General features: G+C 40.8%; 1 protein-coding gene across 4 annotated transcripts in view; it reads left to right on the top strand.

Annotated features, from left to right (window-relative positions):
• Positions 1 to 14,718, top strand: part of ARMC1 (armadillo repeat containing 1) — a 49,208-nt gene extending 34,490 nt beyond the window's left edge. For all 4 annotated transcript variants that reach the window (XM_040354301.1, XM_040354303.1, XM_040354304.1 and 1 more), the window contains exons 5-7: positions 6,969 to 7,085; positions 9,749 to 9,823; positions 12,050 to 14,718. In XM_040354301.1, coding sequence (XP_040210235.1) covers positions 6,969 to 7,085; positions 9,749 to 9,823; positions 12,050 to 12,241 — 384 coding nt within the window. In that variant the 3' untranslated portion in view covers positions 12,242 to 14,718. The remainder of the gene's footprint in view (positions 1 to 6,968; positions 7,086 to 9,748; positions 9,824 to 12,049) is intronic.
• Positions 14,719 to 21,720: the final 7,002 nt, after the last annotated feature.

Genomic DNA, 21,720 nt, shown 5'->3' with positions numbered 1-21,720 from the left:
GTAAATATTGAGCTTTGCTGTTTAATACATGATCTCTTCTATATTGTGCCTCCTATTATTCTTTCCAGCACCTGCTTCACACAAACATTAAGATTTGTGAATTGTTAACTCTGACCTGGAAACATTTCAGATGTTCTGTAACTTCTAAAAAGTAGCCATGTGTGTCGCGATTTAGGCCTTTCTTTGTGATCTCTCCCCGGCCACTTTATTAGGTAAACCTGTTCAATTGCTTGGTAACATAAATTGCTAATCGGCCAATCACGTGGCAGAAACTCCATGCATTTAGGCATCTAGACATGTTGAAGACTACTTGTGTAAGTTCAAACCAAGCTTCGGAATGGGGAAGAAAGGGGATAGTTGTTGATGCCAGACCGCATTGTCTGAGAATTTCAAAAACTGTTGCTCTATGGGGATTTTCACACACAACCATCTCTAGGGTGTGGCAGGTGTGCCTTGTTGATGTTGGAGGAGAATGGGCAGACTGGTTCAGGATGATAAAGGCAACAGTAACTCAAATAACCACTCAATACAAACAAGGTATGCTGAATACCATCTCTGAACGCACAACACATGGAACTTTTAAGCAGATGGGCTACGGCCGCAGAAGACGACCCCGGGTGCCACTCCTGTCAGCTAAGAATGAGAAACTGAGGCTACAATTCGCACAGGCTCACCAATTGGACAATAGAAGATTGAAAAAACGTTGCATGGTTTGAAGAGTCTCAATTTCAGCTGCAACATTCAGATGGTAGGGTCAGAATTTGGCTTAAACAACATGAAAACATTGATCCATCCTGCCTTGTATCAGGTTCAGGTGGTGTAATGGTGTGGGGGATATTTTCTTGGCACACTTTGTGCCCCTTAGTACCATTTGAGCATATGGATTGTGATCTTTGTGCACTGGCCAAAGTGATTAGGATGAGTAAACTAATAAGCTAATAATGAACAAGTATATGCAGCTCAATCTAAAGTGGAAACAACTCACTGTGTAGAAAATAAATAGAGGGAAGTGATGAGCGCAAATAAAATAAAGTACTGAAATTAATAAGAGAGTAAAAAAACTGTGTGAATAAATATATATAATAATAAAGGTGCTGTATGATCAGAACATAAATATCAGCGAATCAAAATAGTGACAATGAATTAAGGAATGTGACAAAATAAATAATGAATCACAAACTGAAAAGTGCTGGATGAGCAATCCTATCTATTATGCACATGTGTGCACAGTGCTGATAAGATGCTGGTGTAACAATAAAGTTCAAATACTGGTGAATGAGAGAAGGTGCTTGTAGGATCCAATGACATATAAGCAAGAAACAATTCATTGAAGTAAAGTTCATAAACCAGTGTATTTCATGTATTCAAAGAGTTTTCTATACAGGTTAATCCTCTGATACTCCTCTGATGAAGTCACGTGACGATACATGTAAGGAATTGGGTACCCATGTGACCGGAAGTGACATCCGTCCATGCTACAGCTACACCAGACCTTGGGATTGCTGTTTTAAATCGTTTGTTTGCTTTTTGTAAGACTTTTTTAAATAAATATTTTGGCTTAACGTGCTTCACGATTTTGGGAATCTTCACATTCTTTCCTGGATTGGACCTGTGGACAACCTGTGGACGTTTTGGAGGCATCCATTTTCTTGAAGACCAGCCTGGTTCACAACAAACACCCATACAAGCTGACACGCTGTTTGGGAGAGGACTACGATACACCACTCTGAGCTACTGCCCTGTTGGGCTAAGGTAAGCGCTCTGTGAGCCCAGTATCAGGAAGGAAGAAGATTACCCTGTATAGAAAACACTTTGAATACATGAAATACACTGGTTTATGAACTTTACTTCAATGAATTGTTTCTTGCTTATATGTCATTGGATCCTATAAGCACCTTCTCTCATTCACCAGTATTTGAACTTTATTGTTACACCAGCATCTTATCAGCACTGTGCACACTTGTGCATAATAGATAGGATTGCTCATCCAGCACTTTTCAGTTTGTGATTCATTATTTATTTTGTCACATTCCTTAATTCATTGTCACTATTTTGATTCGCTGATATTTATGTTCTGATCATACAGCACCTTTATTATTATATATATATATATATATATATATATATATATATATATATATATATATATATATATACACACGGTTTTTTACTCTCTTATTAATTTCAGTACTTTATTTTATTTATTTGCGCTCATCACTTCCCTCTAACCATTTGAGCATAATTTAAACACCATGGCCTACCTGAGTATTATTGCTGACCAACACCTTGTTGACTCTACGCCACGAAGAATTAAGGCAAAAGGGGGTCCAACCCGGTACTAGCAAGGTGTACCTAATACAGTGGCCTGGCCAGTGAGTGTATATATGTGTATGTGTTAGAGTGAGATTTTATATATATATTATTTTTTTTATTTTTATTTATACATCTTCGTATATGATTATATGTGTCAATGCATATGAACTCGCCAATGAACAGTGCTATAGAGAGCTTTAACATTCGCCCATGCCTAAAAACATTACAGCAGCTGAACAAACCCCCCCCTCCAGTTGTGGAGGAAAGACCACCGGCCCAGGCGCCGACTCAGGGGGAGCGCACTTGCACACTGACTTTTTTTTCTGCTCCACTGTCACTCCCAACTTCAGGTAGCAGTTTGGCAGTCTCTTTTGTCCCTTGCCAGTTAGTAGAACAGCCATGATGACTACTGCATGCCAATTGTACAGTACAATACAAATAAATCTTGTCAATAGGTTATATGCTGCCACCTCAAATGAGGACACTGGCAAACAAAGCTGTTTGGACAGCCCATAGAACTTCTCCAAGTCCCAGCAGTCCTCAGTTTTTTGCTAGTGTACTCAATCTCGCTACTATTCTAAGCAGGTTTTTGGCCTACAGTGCTCAGCATAAATGAGTACACCCCCAACAGATTTGTCAGAAAACCTTTACTATCTTTTCAGAATCGACTATACTATAAAATACTCCCACAAATGCGGGCCATTGATAGCAACCAAGATTTTGTTAATTTGTGCGCACAAAAAAATATTTTTGTAACGAATTCATTCAAGACCATGTTTCTAAAATAAATACACCCCAATAAAAGTCTTGGCCCAGGTTCACACTGACCGCAGAAACTCTCACAATTTAATTTTATGCATGCCAGTCCCGACTTCAGGGGCGATTTCAGAGATTTTTAAGGTTTTTGTGGATGAGGTGCATTTTAGTTTTGTAGCCAGAAGCATCTCCATCCGCTTGACTTAAAGTGGAGGTTCACCCGGAAATGTTAATTTTTAACATTAGATTGATCATTTTATCAAGGGGAATCGGGTAGTTTTTTTTAAATCGAAGCCGTACTTACCGTTTTAGAGATGCATCTTCTCCGCCGCTTCCGGGTATGGGCTGCGGGACTGGGCGTTCCTATTTGATTGACAGGCTTCCGACGGTCGCATCTATTGCGTCACGTTTTTCCGAAAGTAGCCGAACGTCGGTGCGCAGGCGCCGTATAGAGCCGCACCGACGTTCGGCTTCTTTCGGCTACTCGTGACGCGATAGATGTGACCGTTGGAAGCCTGTCAATCAAGTAGGAACGCCCAGTCCCGAACACCATACCCGGAAGCGGCGGAGAAGATGCATCTCTAAAACGGTAAGTACTGCTCGGATTTTAAAAAAACTTCCAGATTCCCCTTGACAAAATGAGCATCAATCTAAGGTTTTTTTCGGGGTGAACTCCCGCTTTAAAGCATATGTGACCCAAGATATTTTGTATCTTTTGTACTTGTATGAAAAAATATCATCCTGTTCGCTTTGCATTTCTTTTTTTATGTGAAATTCCTGGTCATGGTGATCCAGTCCCCCTGCTTTACTTTTTCAAACTGCGCTATAAATAAAAAAAAAAAAGACACCTTTTTTACTTCTTTTTTTTTTTTACTTTATGCTATAAAACATACCCAATAAATAAAAAACAAATCGAATGTATTCATCAATTTAGGCCAATATGTATTCTGCTACATGTTTTTGGTAAAAAAAAATATCCCAGTAAGTGTTTATTGTTTGGTTTGCGCAAAAGCTATAGCATCTACAAACTATGGGATATATTTATGTAATCTTTATTTTAATTGTATTTTTACTAGTAATGGCAGCGATCAACGATTTTTAGCGGAATTGCTGTAGACAAATCGGACACCTAACTTGACACTTTTTGAGGACCGGTGACACCAATACAGTGATCAGTGCTAAAAAAAAAATGCACTTTCACTTTACTGATGACACTGGCAGGGAAGGGGTTAAGTGTGTCCCTAGGTGCTTTCTAACTCTGGGAGTGCTTTGACTGGGGGGAGACCAAGATCTGTGTTTCTGCTTAGCAGAAACACAAGATCTCCATCTTCCCCCTCTGGCACAATGGCAATCTGCGTCCGCCAGACCTGCTGATTGCCTCCTGCTGTGTCCATTCACAGCAGGAGCGGGTCACCAGCAGCGCACACCAGACCTCATGCCCAAAATCAAGTACAGGTACGTGATTTTGTGCAGGAGGGCCGCAGTACATCTGCGTGGGACGGTCCAGAAGTGGTTAAGAGGTGTGTTCAATAAAGACACAAGAAATTTAAATGTTGTGTTATCAGCTTAAGCACATTGTGTTTTGTCTATTCTTGTGACTTAAAGGGGTTGTAAAGGTTCATGCTTTTTCACCTTGATGCATCCTATGCATTAAGGTGAATAAACATCTGACAGTTACGGCCCCCACACATTTTACTTACCTGAGCCCATTCACCTGCTGCGCTCACCCCCGACGTCCTCTTCTCCACTCAGTCTGACCGTTGATTGGCTAGAGTGGATGGATTGATAGCAGCGCAGCCATTGGCTCGTGCTGCTGTCAGTCACATCTAATGACGTGGGGGGTGGGGCCAAGTGATACAGCCGGCGGCTATAGCCGCTCACTGTATCACGGGAGTGCGCCCGCAAGAACTAACCCCCATGGGAGAGGGCTCCCATGAAGGGTGTTAGTTCTTGCTGGGGGGAGCCGAGACAGCTGCCAAGGGACCCCAGAAGACCAGGTTCAGGGCTTCTCTGTACAAAACGAGCTACACAGTGGAGGTAAGTATGACATGTTTGTTTATTTAAAAAAGAAATATAAAATTATCCTTTACAACCCCTTTAAGCCTGGTACGCTATATAAGTTTGTTTTTTGCAACTCAGTGGACTGAAACTAACACAAGCAATGTTGGTAGAGCAGTCTCCCCCACTGTGCTATTGTGTTCTGACAGGGCGCCCCCAAAACACATTGACCAGCACTTGCAGCTATTTCTGCGAGCGCTGATTGGATGCCAGTCGTTTGGGAGATCAGCTTTGGTAGGACAGGTAGCTGTACACACGGGCCGAAAATTGAATTGATTTTGCCTGATAGCCGGCTTGTGTGTACTGGGCATTCGATGAGGATCAGATCACATTTAATGGCAAATTACAGCGGAAAACAAGTTAATTCCAGGGGGTTCCCATACTTCTTCTTGCCACCGTATGCGGTGGTTTAATCTAAGATTGTATTCACTTAATACATTCCTCAGCATTAGACATAATGAAGCAAGGAAAATGTTCATGGTTGGTGTGCTTTTAAAAGAAAGTGGATTGTCTGGCTTCAAAGTAACAAGAGTGAGTGGCGTGCACAAAGCTCGTGATGTGCCGATTTGCTGAAGGGTTGCAACATCTGCTTTGATGCGTTCCGTCAGCATGCATGCAAGGTGTCTGATAAACAGAACTAAACGCTAACTGCTTAGCAATGAGCACTTCAGTCAATCAAAGCTTAACCAAGGGGAAATGCTTTTCTAATCATATGGAGCAAACAACTCCTGGCTTTTCAGCAATGTTTTATGATTTACAGTTCATTTTATCCGCTTGGATTTATTAATTTAACATGTAAGCATTGTACCTTTTTTAGTCACCACCAGTAGTGAATACATGCCAAGGTTGTCCTCTGTTTAACCAAGCATAGATTTCTTTGACTTAACAGCTTTGCTGTTGGGGCAGTAACTGTATTGAAAACAAACAACGGTGCAGTTACCGTTTCAGCAGATCTGTTAATGTCTGCAATTCTGAAGTTTATAATTGAGTTGCAATTGCAAATTGGTCCTTGTTAAAAGAAAAAATTGTGCCAAGGTTTGTATAATTGTTGGTTGCCACAGCTGGGGGTTTCCAGCTGCCTTTATTTTGAAGAGTAAATTTGAAATTGTAATTAAAAGTAAACATCCAAAGGCCCGTACACACGATTGGATATTCCGACAACAATTGTCCGATGGACGTGATATCTGGGATAATCCGACCGTCGGTATGCTCCATCGGACAATTGTCGGAATTTCCGACAACAAATGTTGGCTGTGCATGCTCTCAAATTGTCCAACAAAACATGGGTTCCCCTTGGTTTATCCGATTGTGTGTACACACATCGGTCGGACTGAAATCCAAAGTACAAACACGCATTCTCTGAACCAATGCTAAACATCAGACAGTAATAACAAAAGTTGCCCAAAGGGTGCCGGTAAAGAGCTAGGGTGGTTTGGTGTATGTTGGCTGAAAATGTTCTGCCGTGTGTATGCAGAACAAGTTCACGGCCAACACCCCTTCGGACCAAAATCCACAGATTTGTCCGATCGTGTGTGTGTGAGGCTTTAGAGATTGTTGTTGGCAAACATTACAAAAAAATTGTCCCTATTTCGTATTTCCCCACTACTGCTGTTCTGGAGAAAACTCCAAATTTTGGATTTCCCATCGCTTTCTAAATGGTAACAAGGACAAATAGGGTGCACCTCACCAGTGGGGCCACAAATAACAATAAAAATCTCACAGGATTCTAACTCCTCACCGCATTCCAATCATTTTGGCTTTAGATGTACTTAAAGTGATGAGCTTTATATAGGAATTTACTTTTCATTTCAGACTTGCACCTTTTTTTTTTTTCTCCCCAGTCTCGAAGGAGTCTTTGTGAAGATGCCCTGTTAAAAATCAAAGGCGTGATTAGTTTTACATTTCAAATGGCAGTTCAAAGATGTGTGGTTCGAATTCGGTCAGATTTAAAAGCTGAGGTAAGTGACAACCTAAAATCACTATGTAGTAATAAATATTGTTTTTCTAAGTGTGTTTTATAGGAGGCACAGTACATCGCTTTAAATTTTAAAATAGTTTGTTCAAGAACACATTTTTTCCACAAAAAATGAGTTCCACCCAAAAGTGGAACTTTCCGCTTTAGGTACTCCTCGCCCCCTTGCATGCCACATTTGGCATGTAATTTTTTTTGGGGGGGGGGAGCGGGTTTCTAGTTTTGATAGGCACTCAGCTCCCGCTTCCACTCCTGCTGGCTAGGCGACTTCTCCTTCTCCTCCTCCCTGTAATCTTCTGTGACACGTCACAGGTCCCAGAAGATTGCCCGGCCTCTGAGAAGGCACAGCACAGTGCGCACCAAGCTGTGAAGCCGCAATCTGTCACAGCCGGGTGCCCACACTTGCAATGCTGACGCTGCGGAGAGGGAGAGGAGCAAGGCTTCGGGCGGCCGCATCGCTGGACCGCGGGACAGGTGAGTGTGTGTATTAAAAGTCAGCAGCTACACTTTTTGTAGCTGCTGGTTTTTAATAAACTTAAAACGAGTGGAACTCCGCTTTAAATATGTGTATGCGTAACCATCTTACTAATGCAATAGAGCTCGGAGGTGCCAGTGCAGGGCAAATACCATCAGATAGGTCAAAAAAAATTGCAAATGTCTATATAATTGAAGAACTCTTTGACCGGACATACCCGGAGTGAATTCCGGTTGCAGGAAAGAAATTGGCTCGATTCCCCCATTAACGCAGACAGTGTTGATGCGGGAGTCCCTCCTGCCAGACCATTGTGTTCTCCTGGACACGGGGGAGGACTGAAGAAGCTGTCTCCGCTGGGAGAATACCGCGATTGATCAACTTGGTACATGCAGCCTGCCCATTAACTGTTTGAATTTCGTCTGGTTCCTGCTAAACCTGCCAAGATTTAAACAGTGTATGGCCAGCCCTACTTCATCAGGCGGCTTCACCCATGTGAATCTGTAGACAAGATAAAAAAAAAAACAGGGTAGTGCCTCTAAGAGCCAGTTCATACCACAAAAAAATGTCCTCTGGATGCTTTTCTGCATGCGTTTTTTTTTTAACATGGAAGCCTTCTAGATGCCTTTTTTTCCTTACATTTTCCCAGGTTGTTTTGTTGTGTTTTTTTTATTTTTTCTCCCATTGTCCAGGGGTCCGGTGCTTTCTTTTCTACATTCCAGTATAGTTTTCTGTGCAGAAAAAAAGCAGCATGTTGTACTTTTTTTTTCCCTGAAACTGAAATGCACTGTGTTGGTGTGAAATATGCCATTGGAACCTATATAACCTACTTTCCATGCTTTTTGATGCAGAAAAAAGCACTACATGTGGTGTGAACTGGTCCTAAGAGTAGCCAGATCAACACATACAGTATAAAGGTAAATAAGGTGCACTGCTCAACTGTGGGAATGGCTATTACTACACCACAGTGTGGAGCAGGATCAGATTTTTTTTTTTTTTTTTTTTTTTTTTTAAACAAACTAGTAACTTATAAGTTAAAGGATAAGTTCACTTTTTAAAATCAATAAATTGTGCATTTGATATTTTTTGTTGCAGGAGCCTGGAAAGCATTGCACCAGCAATCAGCAGATCACTGATGCCATGCAGGTCTCCTGCGCAGTGTCAGTGTATCGGCTTACTAATACGTTCTGTACAGGTAAGCCGATACTACCTGACAGGAAGACTCAAGGAACTACCACAGAGCCATGGTAGTTCAGTAAAAAACTACAAGTCGACGGCCACTAAGGATGTCGGGGCTTGTGATTGATTCAGACACATGGAGCTGTGTGTCTGAATAATGCGGCTGTGTGGGCGGAGCCCCGCACAGCCAGGCTATTTTTCAAACAGAGCCACTTTTACCCATACTGCTGCCACAGGGAGGGGGTGGGGGCAGCGACTGCAACATTGGGAACATGTTACATGTTCCACCCTAAAATTGAATGGATCATGTAACATTTTACCAAAGGTGAACTTATCCCTTTAAACTGATAAGAGAAATTGTTTGGCTTTCCTATTTGTTCCCTCTAAGTCAGCTAAATTTATCATTAAAAGTGTTTTGTTATATCTGTTGGATAAATTCAAAAATATGTTCATCCTTCCAGAAATTAGCTGATCACTGCTTATGCTCTCTGACTGTTGGCTGGGAACAAAAGTAAAGAATATCTCTGTAGGATACAAAGCACCTCCCTATTCTGTTATGGAGAAAAGGAGGAGAGAGTTGTCCTGTAGTCTGAACACGCTTCTACCTGAGGATGACAATGCTGTCCCCCTGTAGATGCAGTACAGTGGGTGATTGTTGTCATCCTAGTACAGAAAGTATGTAACTGCCAGGATTAGCAGATAATCGAAAATAAAAAAACAAATGCCAGGAAATCGGAGTAGAAACGAATGCCGTCGCCACTACATAGGACTGGAAAGCTGCACTATATAAAATATTTGCTCTTTGGTTTGAGTACACTATAATGTTTTTTATACAGTTCTGTGGGATTACTTTGAATACTATTTGAAAAAAAATTAAGTCATTTTTACTGTAGTTTGGCGCATTCCTACAGCATGTACAGATATGTATTCTATGTAATGTAGTACAGCGTCTTTTATTTTCGCTTTGTAAATGTTGTTGTGCTTTTACTTTGCTCTAGGCTTTGGCCACAGCAATAGCATCTACCAAAGTGATGACAGCACAGCAAGTAGTAAAAGCCGAGTCTGGAGAAGAGGTAGGATATGAGTCCAATGAAAGTTAATATATTACTGCCTGAATGTGCATTCTCTACGAACATATTACCCCTTCATGCAGCTCATTAAAGCAGAGGTCCGCCCAAAACAAACAAACAGCAGCTACACATGCTGCAGCTGCTGGCTTTTAATAATGGGAAACTTGCCTGTCCTGGAGTCCAGTGATGTCGGCACCGCAGCTTGTTTACATCAGCTGTCAGGTGCTGCCGCCGCCATTACAGGTAAGGGTACCTGGCAGTGTAGCCTTTCGGCTTCACGCCGTGAACCCTACTGTGCATACTTGAGGCCTGCTCCTCTCTCCTACTAGCACGTTAAGGGAGGTGGGAGCCCCAGCCGTGACGTCAATACCCGCAGCTGAGGCTCCTGAAAGTGGGAAAGAATACCTTTCAAAGACAGGTATCCTGTCCCCCCTCCCCCCCTGAAAAGGTGCTCGTAGTGGCACCGGAGGGGGGGGGGAGGAATCGGATGAGCGGAAGTTTTGGGTGCAGCTCCGCTTTAAGTGGGCTATAATGCCCAGGCGGATGTGTTGCTTCTGTCATGTGATTGGCTTTCACAGTGGTCACATGTTTTAAATTTTGTCCTGCTGGCTCCCAATTAGAAGCTGTAACCAAGAGCAGTAAATGGTGTACGCTCTCTGGACGCAACCTCAGACTGCCATAGATGCTTTATGTGTGGCAGCTGGGCATTAAAGCCCAATTTACCTTCCACCGGATATGTGTTGCACAGTGGGAAAAAGCTGTATAAATATTCTGGTGTTTTATAGCACGTTTCTTACATACTCAATAGTGGTCAAATAATGACAGCCACATACATTAGTCTTTTTGCCTATGGTCCAGCTTTCTTTTTTGAATTGTGTGATGTTTCTCAAACTTGTCATTGTGCAGGGCATAACTTTTTTTGGGTGGGATTTTTTGGGAGATTACCTTGCACCTACAAATATTGGGATTGTGCCAATTCTATGTCTAGACCTACCTCTGTTCTCCTAGTCCTACAAATGAAATATGATATCTTATATGTGTCATGATGCATTGAGTTGCATTATGATGCAAGTTTTAATGTTTGTAATTCTATTGTGTTCTAATAAAAAAAAAAAAAAAAAAAAAAAAATTAAGCAAAAATGTAATGATGTGAATCTAGCATAGTTACCACATCTACCCTTTCATGGAGTTTTTTTTGGAGTAATCTAGAGGTTTTTCAGGTGTGAAAGGAAACCAATGTATATTCTCCGCTAGACAGCTACCAAAGCCTTTTTTTATTTTTTGTTGGTGTAGACCAGGGGTAGGCAACCTGGGGCCCTCCCAGCTGTTTGCAGAACTACAAGTCCCATCATGCCTCTGGGAGTAATTGTGACTGCCAGCCTTGCAATGTCTCATGGAGAATGTAGTTCCACATCAGCTGGAGGGCCCCAGGTTGCTTACCCCTGGTGTAGACTTCCAAAAACCTGTGGCTATATTAAAGTCTTAATTGAGGTCACATCAGTGGATCACACTCCAGACAGATGGCCCATCCTGCACATAAAGTGCACCTGAAAAATGTGAACGGAGCAGAATGGAATTTCTCCTAGTTGGAGAGATGTCCACTAAAGCTGCCCATGGATGGATTGAAATTCAGCTGGTTCAGCATGGGCTGACAACGCTTTGATCCATGTATGGGCACTGTGGTTGTACGAAAGTCGATCTACTGATAAACTTCTGTACAACTGCCTTGCTGATGCATTTCCTTTGGATCAGCGCAACAGACTATAGCTGGCACTATTTTGAGCCATGTATGGGCACTGTAGTTGTACAGAGATCAATCTTCTGATCGACTTCTGTACATCTGCCCTGCTGGAAAATTTACTTTGGATCAGCACTGCAAGTTATAGCCTGCATTGCTGATCTATACAATCTGACAGCATGGAAGTCTCCCTGCTATTAGAATACAAAGACCCTGTGGGGAGGATTCCCCCATTTACTATGAATGTATGGATGGGGGAAATTGGGTTAATTTTTTATTTCCGTTTGACCCACTGGTTGAACAAAAAAAACAACAACCATCTATGGCCAGCTTTTCATTCTATTGTGTGTCTCACAAGGTTGAACACAGACAACAATAAAAACCTGACTGAGGCTCTAATGCTTCCCTATTCAATCCCAAAGTTGAAAAAAAAAATGTCTGGCATTCCACTTTCATGTAACCATACTGACTCTCCTTGTATCTGTTTGAAGCTGCTGGTTCCATTTCAAGATACACCAGTGGATGTGGAGCAGAACACAGATTTACCAGACTACCTACCCGAGGATGAGAGCCCGATGAAGGAACAGGACAAGGCTGTGTCTCGTGTTGGGGCACATCAGGACGGTGGAAGCAATTGGCTCAGCACTGCGGCAAACTTTTTATCCAGATCCTTCTACTGGTGACATGGGCTTAGGGACTAAAGACTGCAACAGAATTCAAAGAGATATTTCAATCACCCCAGTGAAGTGCAATTTTGCAATAAAATAATCTGCATAAAGTTTTAAAATGACGCAAACTATACTGTGTTTTACATGTACAGTAACAAGCTCGTAAATCAGCATTACGGACAAAGGTTGTAGAATATGCTGCTTCATTTTATTGCCTGTTGCCTCACGTTATTAATGGGTCCACCCTTTGCTATTACACTGTCATGTTAAAAGCCAAATGATTGTGATAGTGAACACTTGTTAATGTCTTGATTTCAGCCTTAAGGTCACTGGTATGTCTACTTCACAGGAGTTCTCTGTCCACCTCGGTACTCAGGACCTTTATTCTCATTAGACATTAGCAGTGCATGAATGCCTTTTACAAACAATTCTTGTTCTTGCCTTATTATTTTAATTTTTTTTTCTTTTCCTTTTTTTTTTTTTTGTGACTTTTTTTTTTTTCTTTGTCACCAGATGCACAAACTCATTGTTTTAATTTGTCACTAAAAACCATCCAAACAAATGCCTTTGACACTATAGAGAGGATATGGGTTTGTAGACTCAAGACTAAAAGATTTGTGGGCTGTAATGACATTTTCATTCCTTTTGAGACAGAGATCTGCTGGTACTGTCTGAATTTTTGTAAAGGTTACAAAATCATATTAATATTCTACTAAATATAAGAGCTTGTGTTATGGAAAACAAGTAAATATATTTATTGTTCATTAAAATGTGAATTTGTATTAACTAGTAAAAGCAATGCAATGTTTGAAGGGTAACTCAAAGTGGAGTGGGACAGAGTCTTGATTTCCACATCACGTATCTGGCATTGTGAAGTCTAGCACCTTGCACTTTTGGGTCTACTACCCTTGGTGAAAACTGACAGACCAGGTTCACCTCGCCGCCATCCACGAACTGTTTTCCATTACCCTTATATTACAGTTTATCTGAATATGAAATACAGAGGGTCTTCCACTAAGCACTGTTTGCAGCTTACTATGCATAACTGTGCAGGTCTGACTAAAGAATTTACAAGAATGGGGGGAAAAAAAGCTCATATTTTGTTAACCAATAGCGGCTCTCCTTCCTTTTGTTTATCGGCCACTGTGATGCAATCATTGGTGGTTCTGGATACAGTTACAAGACATAGTGAACTGAAATCAGAGTAGGCACAGATGGCAAATTATGTGGAATCTTACAAAAAGCTAGTTAATCTACATATTTGCAGCCCTTCCAGGGACAGACACCCTGATAAATGTGTTGCTATACAGTAAACTACACATCTCAGCTCTTAGAAACCATGAAAAAGATATTCAGATCTAAATTCTTCTAAAACCTAATAAAAGCACCACTAAAAATAGCTGGCCGGGTTGATTTGATGTGATGATGTAACAATTGTTAACCACTATTTAAAAGCAAAAAAGGATTCTTTGCAAATTCCAGGTGATTGCTATGTACCATGGTGCCCTTTTTTAAGACCTCAATGCCCCTTTTTTTCTTTGATTTCTATATTGGTGTTTTTATATTCCAGATACTTGTAATATAAAAGGTTGAAGTGTTATTTTTAGCTGTCTAAACCACCAGTGGTTGATTGTTTCCAAGTTTTTTTTTTGTGTCTTGCTCTAGTGGACCACACATCATTTTGCATAGATTCGTTATGAAAGGTCATGATGCAGGTTTTATATTGAAAGGTGTGTCGCCCTTTGATATATAGCGTGGTTTATGGAAAAGTATGTTTTCCTTTTTTTTATTTTATAATGTTTGATTATTTAAGATCCTTTTGCATGTAAAACGGTGGTGTATGTTGGAATGACCATTTTCATGGGAAGTAGGCAACATGAGAATTTTTATAGTATGCTCAGTAACCAAAGGCCAACATTTTATCCACTAATATCAATCTTAAAATGGATGAATATAAGGCTAGTTTCAGGAATGGCTAAAAAAATAAATAAATGCATTTAAAAGCCCATCTGTAGTGAAACAGGAAGTGCTGGGTAATCCAAATAAAAGGGGAAAAAATAAAAATAAACGAATGGGAAATGGGGGATATATATATATATATATATCTCACTCACACACACTGGAAAGTATTAGAACTTGCTGTCTGTGACTTCCTGTCAAGTTGACCTTTCCTCCTTATTTCAAATGTCACAGAAAATCTTTCCAACGGGGACATGGAAATAAAAAACAAAAAATTGTATCTGAAATGTAAAATAAAATGGTTGGAGTTATGTATATTTGTGCATTAACAAAGTATAATTGCAAGTTAAATTGGGTTAAGTCCTCTATTGTGCCAGCTATAAATTGTACCTCTATTTTGAGTTTCCATCTTGAAATGAAGAGAATTTCAGATGCGCCCTGGAACCTTGTATCTAAACTGCAGTTTAAATGGAATGAGGAGATGGCTGAAGGTGGTTGTAAATTCTTAATAAATATGGATATTACTGCATTTATTCCAGTATCCACTGTTTTTTGTTTTTTGTGTTGGGGTTTTTTTTTTTTTTTTTTAACATCCTTGGATTTGTTGTAAAAATAAATAATTCTTAACTACAAATTTGCAATCCTGTGGAAGCGAAGCATTTGAACAGCTCTGATATGATTGCAAGTCAAAAAATGTTTTGCTTAAGTTTAGTTGGTTCATTTGTTTCCATTTTTCAGAATATGTTTTGTTGTCTCAATATATAGAAAACATTCAAAGGTCTTTTGAGTTTTTAAGTGAGCATTTGCTCCAATTTAGGCCTCAAGCACTTTGAGTGCTAAAAATGCCCCTCCATACTCGCATGGGCATTTAGAGACGGGAAAAACAAAACACTGCCAGCCCATCCAGGAGCAGAAGTGTTTTGGCAGACAAAAACGCTTGAAACGCACAAAGTGCTTGGGCATCAATTCTTTCAGTAGCCACATGTCATGCATTTCTTAATGCTTTTCCTCCTGGCGGCAGAAAAAAAATTAACACCTCTTTCACACTGGGGCGTTTTTTCAGGCGCTTTAGCGTTTAAAAAAGTGCCTGAAAGATGCTGCAGCTGCAATCCCAGTGTAAAGGCGTGAGTGCTTTCACACTAAAGCGCCTGAAAAACCCTTAGTGTGAAAGGGGTCTTGGCGTTAAAAAAAAAAAAAAAAGCCCCCCGTAAAGCACCTGAAAGAAGCCTTGTCTGCAATCCCAATTTGAAAGCCCGAGTGCTTTCACACTAAGGCACTGTGATGGCAGGGTGTCAAAAAAAAGTCCTGCAAGCAGCTTCTTTGCAGTACTTTAGCAGCGGTGAATACACCGCTCCTAAAGCGCCCCTTCCCATTGAAGCGTTTTTTTTTTTTTTAAACGCTAAAGCGCCTGAAAAATGCCCCAGTGTGAAAGGGGTCTTAGCGGTGCTTTACCAGCATTGTTCAGGCACTGGCAGGGTTGAAGGGCTCTGAAAGCATTTGGGCTTTCACATTGGGATTGCAGATGAGGCTCAGTGTGAAAGGGGTCTTAGGAGCAAAGGGCCTCATCCACACTAAGTGTTACAAATGTTGCTTTTAGAGGCCTCTGGCTTTTTTTTGGGGGAAAATTTTTTTTACTTTCAGCTACAAAACATACCTAGTAAAAAAAATCGAATTTCCTCATCAGTTTAGGTCAATATGTATTCTGCTACATATTTTTGATAAAAAAAATCTCAATAAGTGCGTATTGATTGGTTTGCGGGAAAGTTTTTTTTCCTTCCTAGTAATCTGTGATTTATTTTTTTCCTGGGACTATGACATTGCTGCGGACAAATCAAACACCTAGCTAACACTTTTTGGGGACCAGTGACATTATTGCAGTGATCAGTGAGTGCTCAAACAAAATGCACGGTCACTGTACTGACACTGGCAGGGAATGGGTTACCATCAGGGGCGATCAAAGGGTTAAGGGCTTTATAACTGTGGGTGGAGTGTTTTGAATGGGGAAAAATGGAGATCTGTGTTTCTGTTTAGAGAAACACAAGATCTCAATTTTTCCCTCTGGCAGAAAGGTGATCTGCCTTGTTTACATAGGCAGGTCACCGGTCTGCCTCTACTCGGAACGATCATCTGATTTGCTCCCGCTGTGTCCAATCATAGCAGAAGTGGGTTGCCTGCGTCGAACATGATTTAGTTCATGAAGGCTGCCCTGATGCAGTAGATTTGCGTGGTGTGGTCTTAAAGTGGTTAAGTGCTCTTTAATGCTAGGCGCGTCAATTAATTTCTGTGTTCAGAATAAATTATTATACTGGTCAACACCCAAGTGCTTGACTGCCTAAACGCGTCTAGACACGTTTACCCAAGTCAAAACATTTTCTGCCAAAGCACTGCTGCCAGGAAGAAAAGCATATTTAGGAGAGCTGGGCAAACTACCTGTGAGCATGAAGCTTAAAAGTGCTGTCTGGGAGCAAACCCTGCCAATTACAATTCCCTTATCCTATGAGCATACACTTACTGACTACTGAGGGCACATTGGACTAGCAGTTGATGGAGCTTGGGTAAGCTTTGAAAGCATTTGAGCTACAGTGACAGAAACTAAAGCAGAGTAGGGCACAAAGGAGACTTTTCAGGCTCATATAAGTTTTTCGCACACATCTTAGAGTATCTCTAACCTAAAATAGGACTAGGGCCCATCCAGACCTGTCTGGTCCAATGTGATGCATTAACATTCATTGCTTTAATGCAGCTTATTCAGTTTATTGGGCTCTCTGAGGACCTAAAACTAACATGTGTACATTTTTGCCAACTCGGCACACTGCACCACATGTTGGTACATTGTCACATGTTACGAAAAAAAACTACATCTGTAAAAAAAGAACAAAGAATAATTTGGCAGTTATAAAATTTGTCCATCAGCCTATAGTGGAGTTAAGATAATGATAATTAATTTTTCTTCTATGGGAATACTGGTCGGGAAGTCAGGTTCTTGTTGAAAATGATTGCTCTCTCCCATGTTGATTTTAAAGGTCTGATAATTTCTTGAAACTTTTTCTTATTGAACTATTAATAAAGTGAGCTTGTCATGTCCAAAAAGTGGACAGTAATAGGAAAGTAAAGGTATAATTTAGTGCCTAAAAATACCTGCATTCATTTAAATATGTTCCTTTGTACCTGTGAAGGACCCTGAATCCTAGGCTCAAGCTATATACAAGACTTTTTTTTTTACCCCAGGTTAAAAACTGAAGCAACGATGTGACCAAGAAAACAAAACAAAACTGCTGTTGAGTATTGATTTTAGGTACATAAAGGTGATACTACTGCCCATTCCCCATATCCATCATGGCAGCCCATTGTAGTTCTAGGGCCAGTAGGGGGTGTGTGGAGGGAGTGGCCAGGAAGATTTGGAACATTGCTACTCAGAATAAACCAGGGTTTGGCCATAGCAGAAGTGTTCAGAGGATAATTTTTTTTGTGGGGGGGTGTCAGAGTCATTTTAAATTGCACCTGCTACGAAGTTCCTTTACTGCTCATTCTCCTATCCCATTTCATGGCCTCTCTGTCTTGCATGTAGACAGAGCAAGATGCACTCCTATGAAATGCCAATGCATACTGATGAGAAAAGCAGTGTTGCAGTTTTAAACAGCCTAGCTGGCTCATTTTGGAGCTGAAAACAGCACGAGCTGCCTGTTGTAACCATCAAATTCTTGGTATTTTTTCAGTGATTACAATTTAGGATGAGTCTATGGTTAAATCAATTGTGAGTCAGTTCAATCAAAAGCCTTCAGCTTTAGCCCACAGTGGCTAGTTTGCACATGTAATTTATTATTGACTGCTGTCCCAAAGTGACCAGCAGATCTAAGGTCAGTATTATTTTTATTGGAAAATCCAGTTACACAATTAGTTAATGGCTTCTATTAATGCAATGCTGCTTCGAAAAAGCCCATATACTAGCACACAAACTACTATTGGGTCAAATGTTTATAGACCAAAAGCCAGGAGTTTCCTTCAATGCAAGTTCCCTTTATAAATTGCATTAGGCAAATGTTTCCCAAGCCTGTAACATCTTTCAGTAGATGGAGAGGTGTCTTGTGAATAATAAGGCACTCTCCTTAGCAGCAGGGCACATCAGCCTTTTACTATTGCATCTATTAATTGTGCGCCGTCTAAATAGTGATAATAACTGTTGTAATCGTACTTTCTTTTCCAGTCACCAGAATATGCATTGCCTGTTACTGCTGCTTTCTCTGGAAGCAGCCTGTAAATTACATTTTGAAATATGTTGTGTAAAATAAAGCAATAAAATCATATTGGTGTCTTTTTTTTTTTTTTATTACAGCAAAGAGACTCAACTCATCTATACAGACCTTATTTGTTGTTCTGTTATTAAAGTGGGTTGCACAAAATAAAATAAATATAGGCTTTTGCCATGGATATGCAAAATTCTAAATAATGTGTAGCCACATTCTCTTCTAAAATGTAGAAGAACACATAGTAATAGTTCATTGGGCCGTGTTCTCAAATGAAAATTCATTAAATTAAATCGGTCTTTTTCAACCAGAGTGCCTTGGCAAAATGTCTCAAAATTGCCCAAAACTTGTCAACAAGTCGCCGGTGGACCAAACCTGCCTTTTTGTTACACAAAGCCACAGGTCTTTATTCAATAGAAAAAAAACTACCCCAGATTATGTAGAGATTCCCCTGAGCTGTCAGATGCAGGATGTGCAGTTGCTCAACTGCTTTCATGGCTGAAACGCATTGACATCTCGTGTATATATTCATCTTTTATGGAGTTACAATAAATTTGGATATATTGAAGAGCATGTATGGAGTTGCGGATTGTCTTTACCCATTTACAGATTTTTATTGTGCAGCATTACAACCTTAGACATTGTGTGTGCCAGCCGCTGGCATCCTAACAACCAATAATATCGGTTGATAAGGAGCATGTCAGGCACCTGCACAGCATCCTTGTTGGCCCATCTCTCTCAGAACTTAGGTCACAATAACTGAGTGAGGGAGAGGATCTGACGCAGAAGAGAAACACTAGTACCAGTGAGCAAAGATGTATTTTCTTTTGTAAGAGTAAATAACCTCTAATGTTAGGTGTCCTACATGTGAAGTCGTTGTTGCGTTCTGTAAAACTATTTGTTTTAGTTTTACATTTTGGAATGAGGTGCCTCAAGATCCATAACGTATAATTTAAAGGGTGCAGTGACTGAAAGAAAGGTCTCAAAACACGGATTTAAAAAAAATTCTCATTGATCCTAGTTGTTCGGACTCCAAATTCAGTATGCCCCCACCCCCTATTTACAGTAAAAACTCTTTGTGCTGACAAAATCTGCTGCAGCCTGCAGTCAGGCCCCTACGGTCTACGTAATATGTGCAGCAGTGATATGATTACAGACAGTGTTGATATTTTTAAACCTTCTCCTTCCTTCTGAGTGGACATCATATGATGTCCTTCACATTGCGCCACTCGTGCATACCCCAAGGGGCACACAAAAATTGGTGATAGGCTGAGTCCCTCGGGACACACAGCATTCCTGATCAGTGTAAAGAGCCAATGAAATTGGCTATTTACCACGTGATCCGCTGTGCTAACTTACAGGCGATCATAAATATAAACTAACAGCTGTTCCGGGATTCTCCTCACACACCGAACCTGTGTGAGGAGGAGAACCTGGAAACAGTAAGTTACCAGTTTAACACCTTCACTACTGTGCACCACACTGCCCCAAATAAAGAGAGCCTGACAGATCATCAGTGGACCTGTCGGTGCAGCAGAGGACCTGTCAGTGCGGCTCATCAGTGCAGCCATCAAAGGATCTGTCAGTGTGGCCCATTAGTGCAGCCTAATCAGTGTACCTGTCACAAAGTCAACATTACTGACGCCCATCAGAAGTTTACCTGTCAATCACCAGAGCCTTCATATCCAAAAAATATTTTACTAGTGAGGAGGCATATAAAACCCTTAGTACGTCAGAGGGTAGTGCGTTTGGGGGTGTATTTACCATCCGATTCGCAATACAAGCCAGTAGAAAGTATTGGATCGGTGAAATCGGAGGTGGAAACAGTCTCTCCTAAAATAATACAACACTCTGAAAACCAGGCAATCACCAGCAGTGTCATACACCCCAAAGGCACCAACACCAATGGTGCTAGACCCCAGAGTGAAAGGCCCAGTACCAGCACTGCAATATCACACCAGACCCTAAAAATCCAGGCCCAAATCTTTCTTCCAGATGCCCTGGAAAACCCATTATAGCTGCCTTCCAGCTCCGGGTCAGCTACAATCCCCCTTTCACCGTACAGCTAGATTTACAGGCCAACAATGAACATTTTTAAGATTTACTTCAATACATCGTGGGTCAGACTAACCTTTTTGCAGATCAATATATTGGAAACAAACACAATTCATCCTATGCCCATCCATTTATTTCAATGAAGACGTCTCACATGGGAGGAGTTTAAATTGTTTTTGGGCCTTGCGTTTAATATGGGGCTTACAAAAAAAGAAATTACATGCCTACTGGTCCACCCACCCCATCAATCACTTGCCAATTTATTCCGCTGTAATATCCAGGACACGCTATGACATGATCATGTGCTTCCTACATTAGAACGATAACTCACAGTGCCCTCCCCGAGATCATCCCAATTATGACACACTATATAAAATCTGCGTTTCTAAGAGATTTGCTGAAAGTTATGTCCCTCACCAAATAATTTATGCAAAAGAAACCCTTGTCCGGCTCACTGGTCAGCTGCAATTCAAGCAATACATTCCCAGTAAAAGGGCTAGGTATGGATTGAAGCTCAACAAGCTTTGTGAACGAGCCACAGGATATGTGCATGCCTTTTGTGTGTACTAAGTCAAAGACTCCCAGGTCCAGCCCCCTGAGTGCCCAACTTACATTGGCACAAGTGTAAAAATTGATCTGGTCAAGATGGTAAATTTATGTTATGGGATTGGGGTCACCAGAGAAACAAGGAAAACATTTGAGTTAGATATGGATTAAAAAGGATTTGGGGATCCACTGTGGGGAGTTGCAGAATAAGTAGGTAAATTTAGGTAATATTTCATTTTTAGCTGATTTATGTGGTCCAAAAGAGATAATGGCAAATTGTGCCATGTCTTCAGTTTGATTTTAACATCATGTATCACTGGCATTAATAATCTGAATTCTAGCAGATTACCCTGAGGGCTCTCCCTCAGAGGCAGCAACAAAGTAGCAGAGATGGAGGAACTGATACACATAGCTAAGGAATCCCCATAAAACATAACTTAACATGGGCCAAGTCGACAATACAAATGCGACCTGAAACACACATTGCTTGAAAAAGAAACCACTTCTACACCATCTTTTGATTCAGACCACACACTCATACCCTCACAACACTTCTTCGTTAGACTGTTGTAGACATTGATTACCGCTTTCCTGGCCAAGGACACATCTGAGATAAAGAAAAATAAGCTGTTGAGCGGCTTTCTGGAAGACCACATCATTTTCCCTCCTGAATTGAATTTATTATTTAAA

Source organism: Rana temporaria, chromosome 5 (genome assembly GCF_905171775.1).
Source record: "Rana temporaria chromosome 5, aRanTem1.1, whole genome shotgun sequence".
Lineage (NCBI taxonomy): Eukaryota > Metazoa > Chordata > Amphibia > Anura > Ranidae > Rana > Rana temporaria.
The sequence above is the reverse complement of the archived record's forward strand: the minus strand, read 5'-3'. Positions and strand labels throughout refer to the sequence as shown.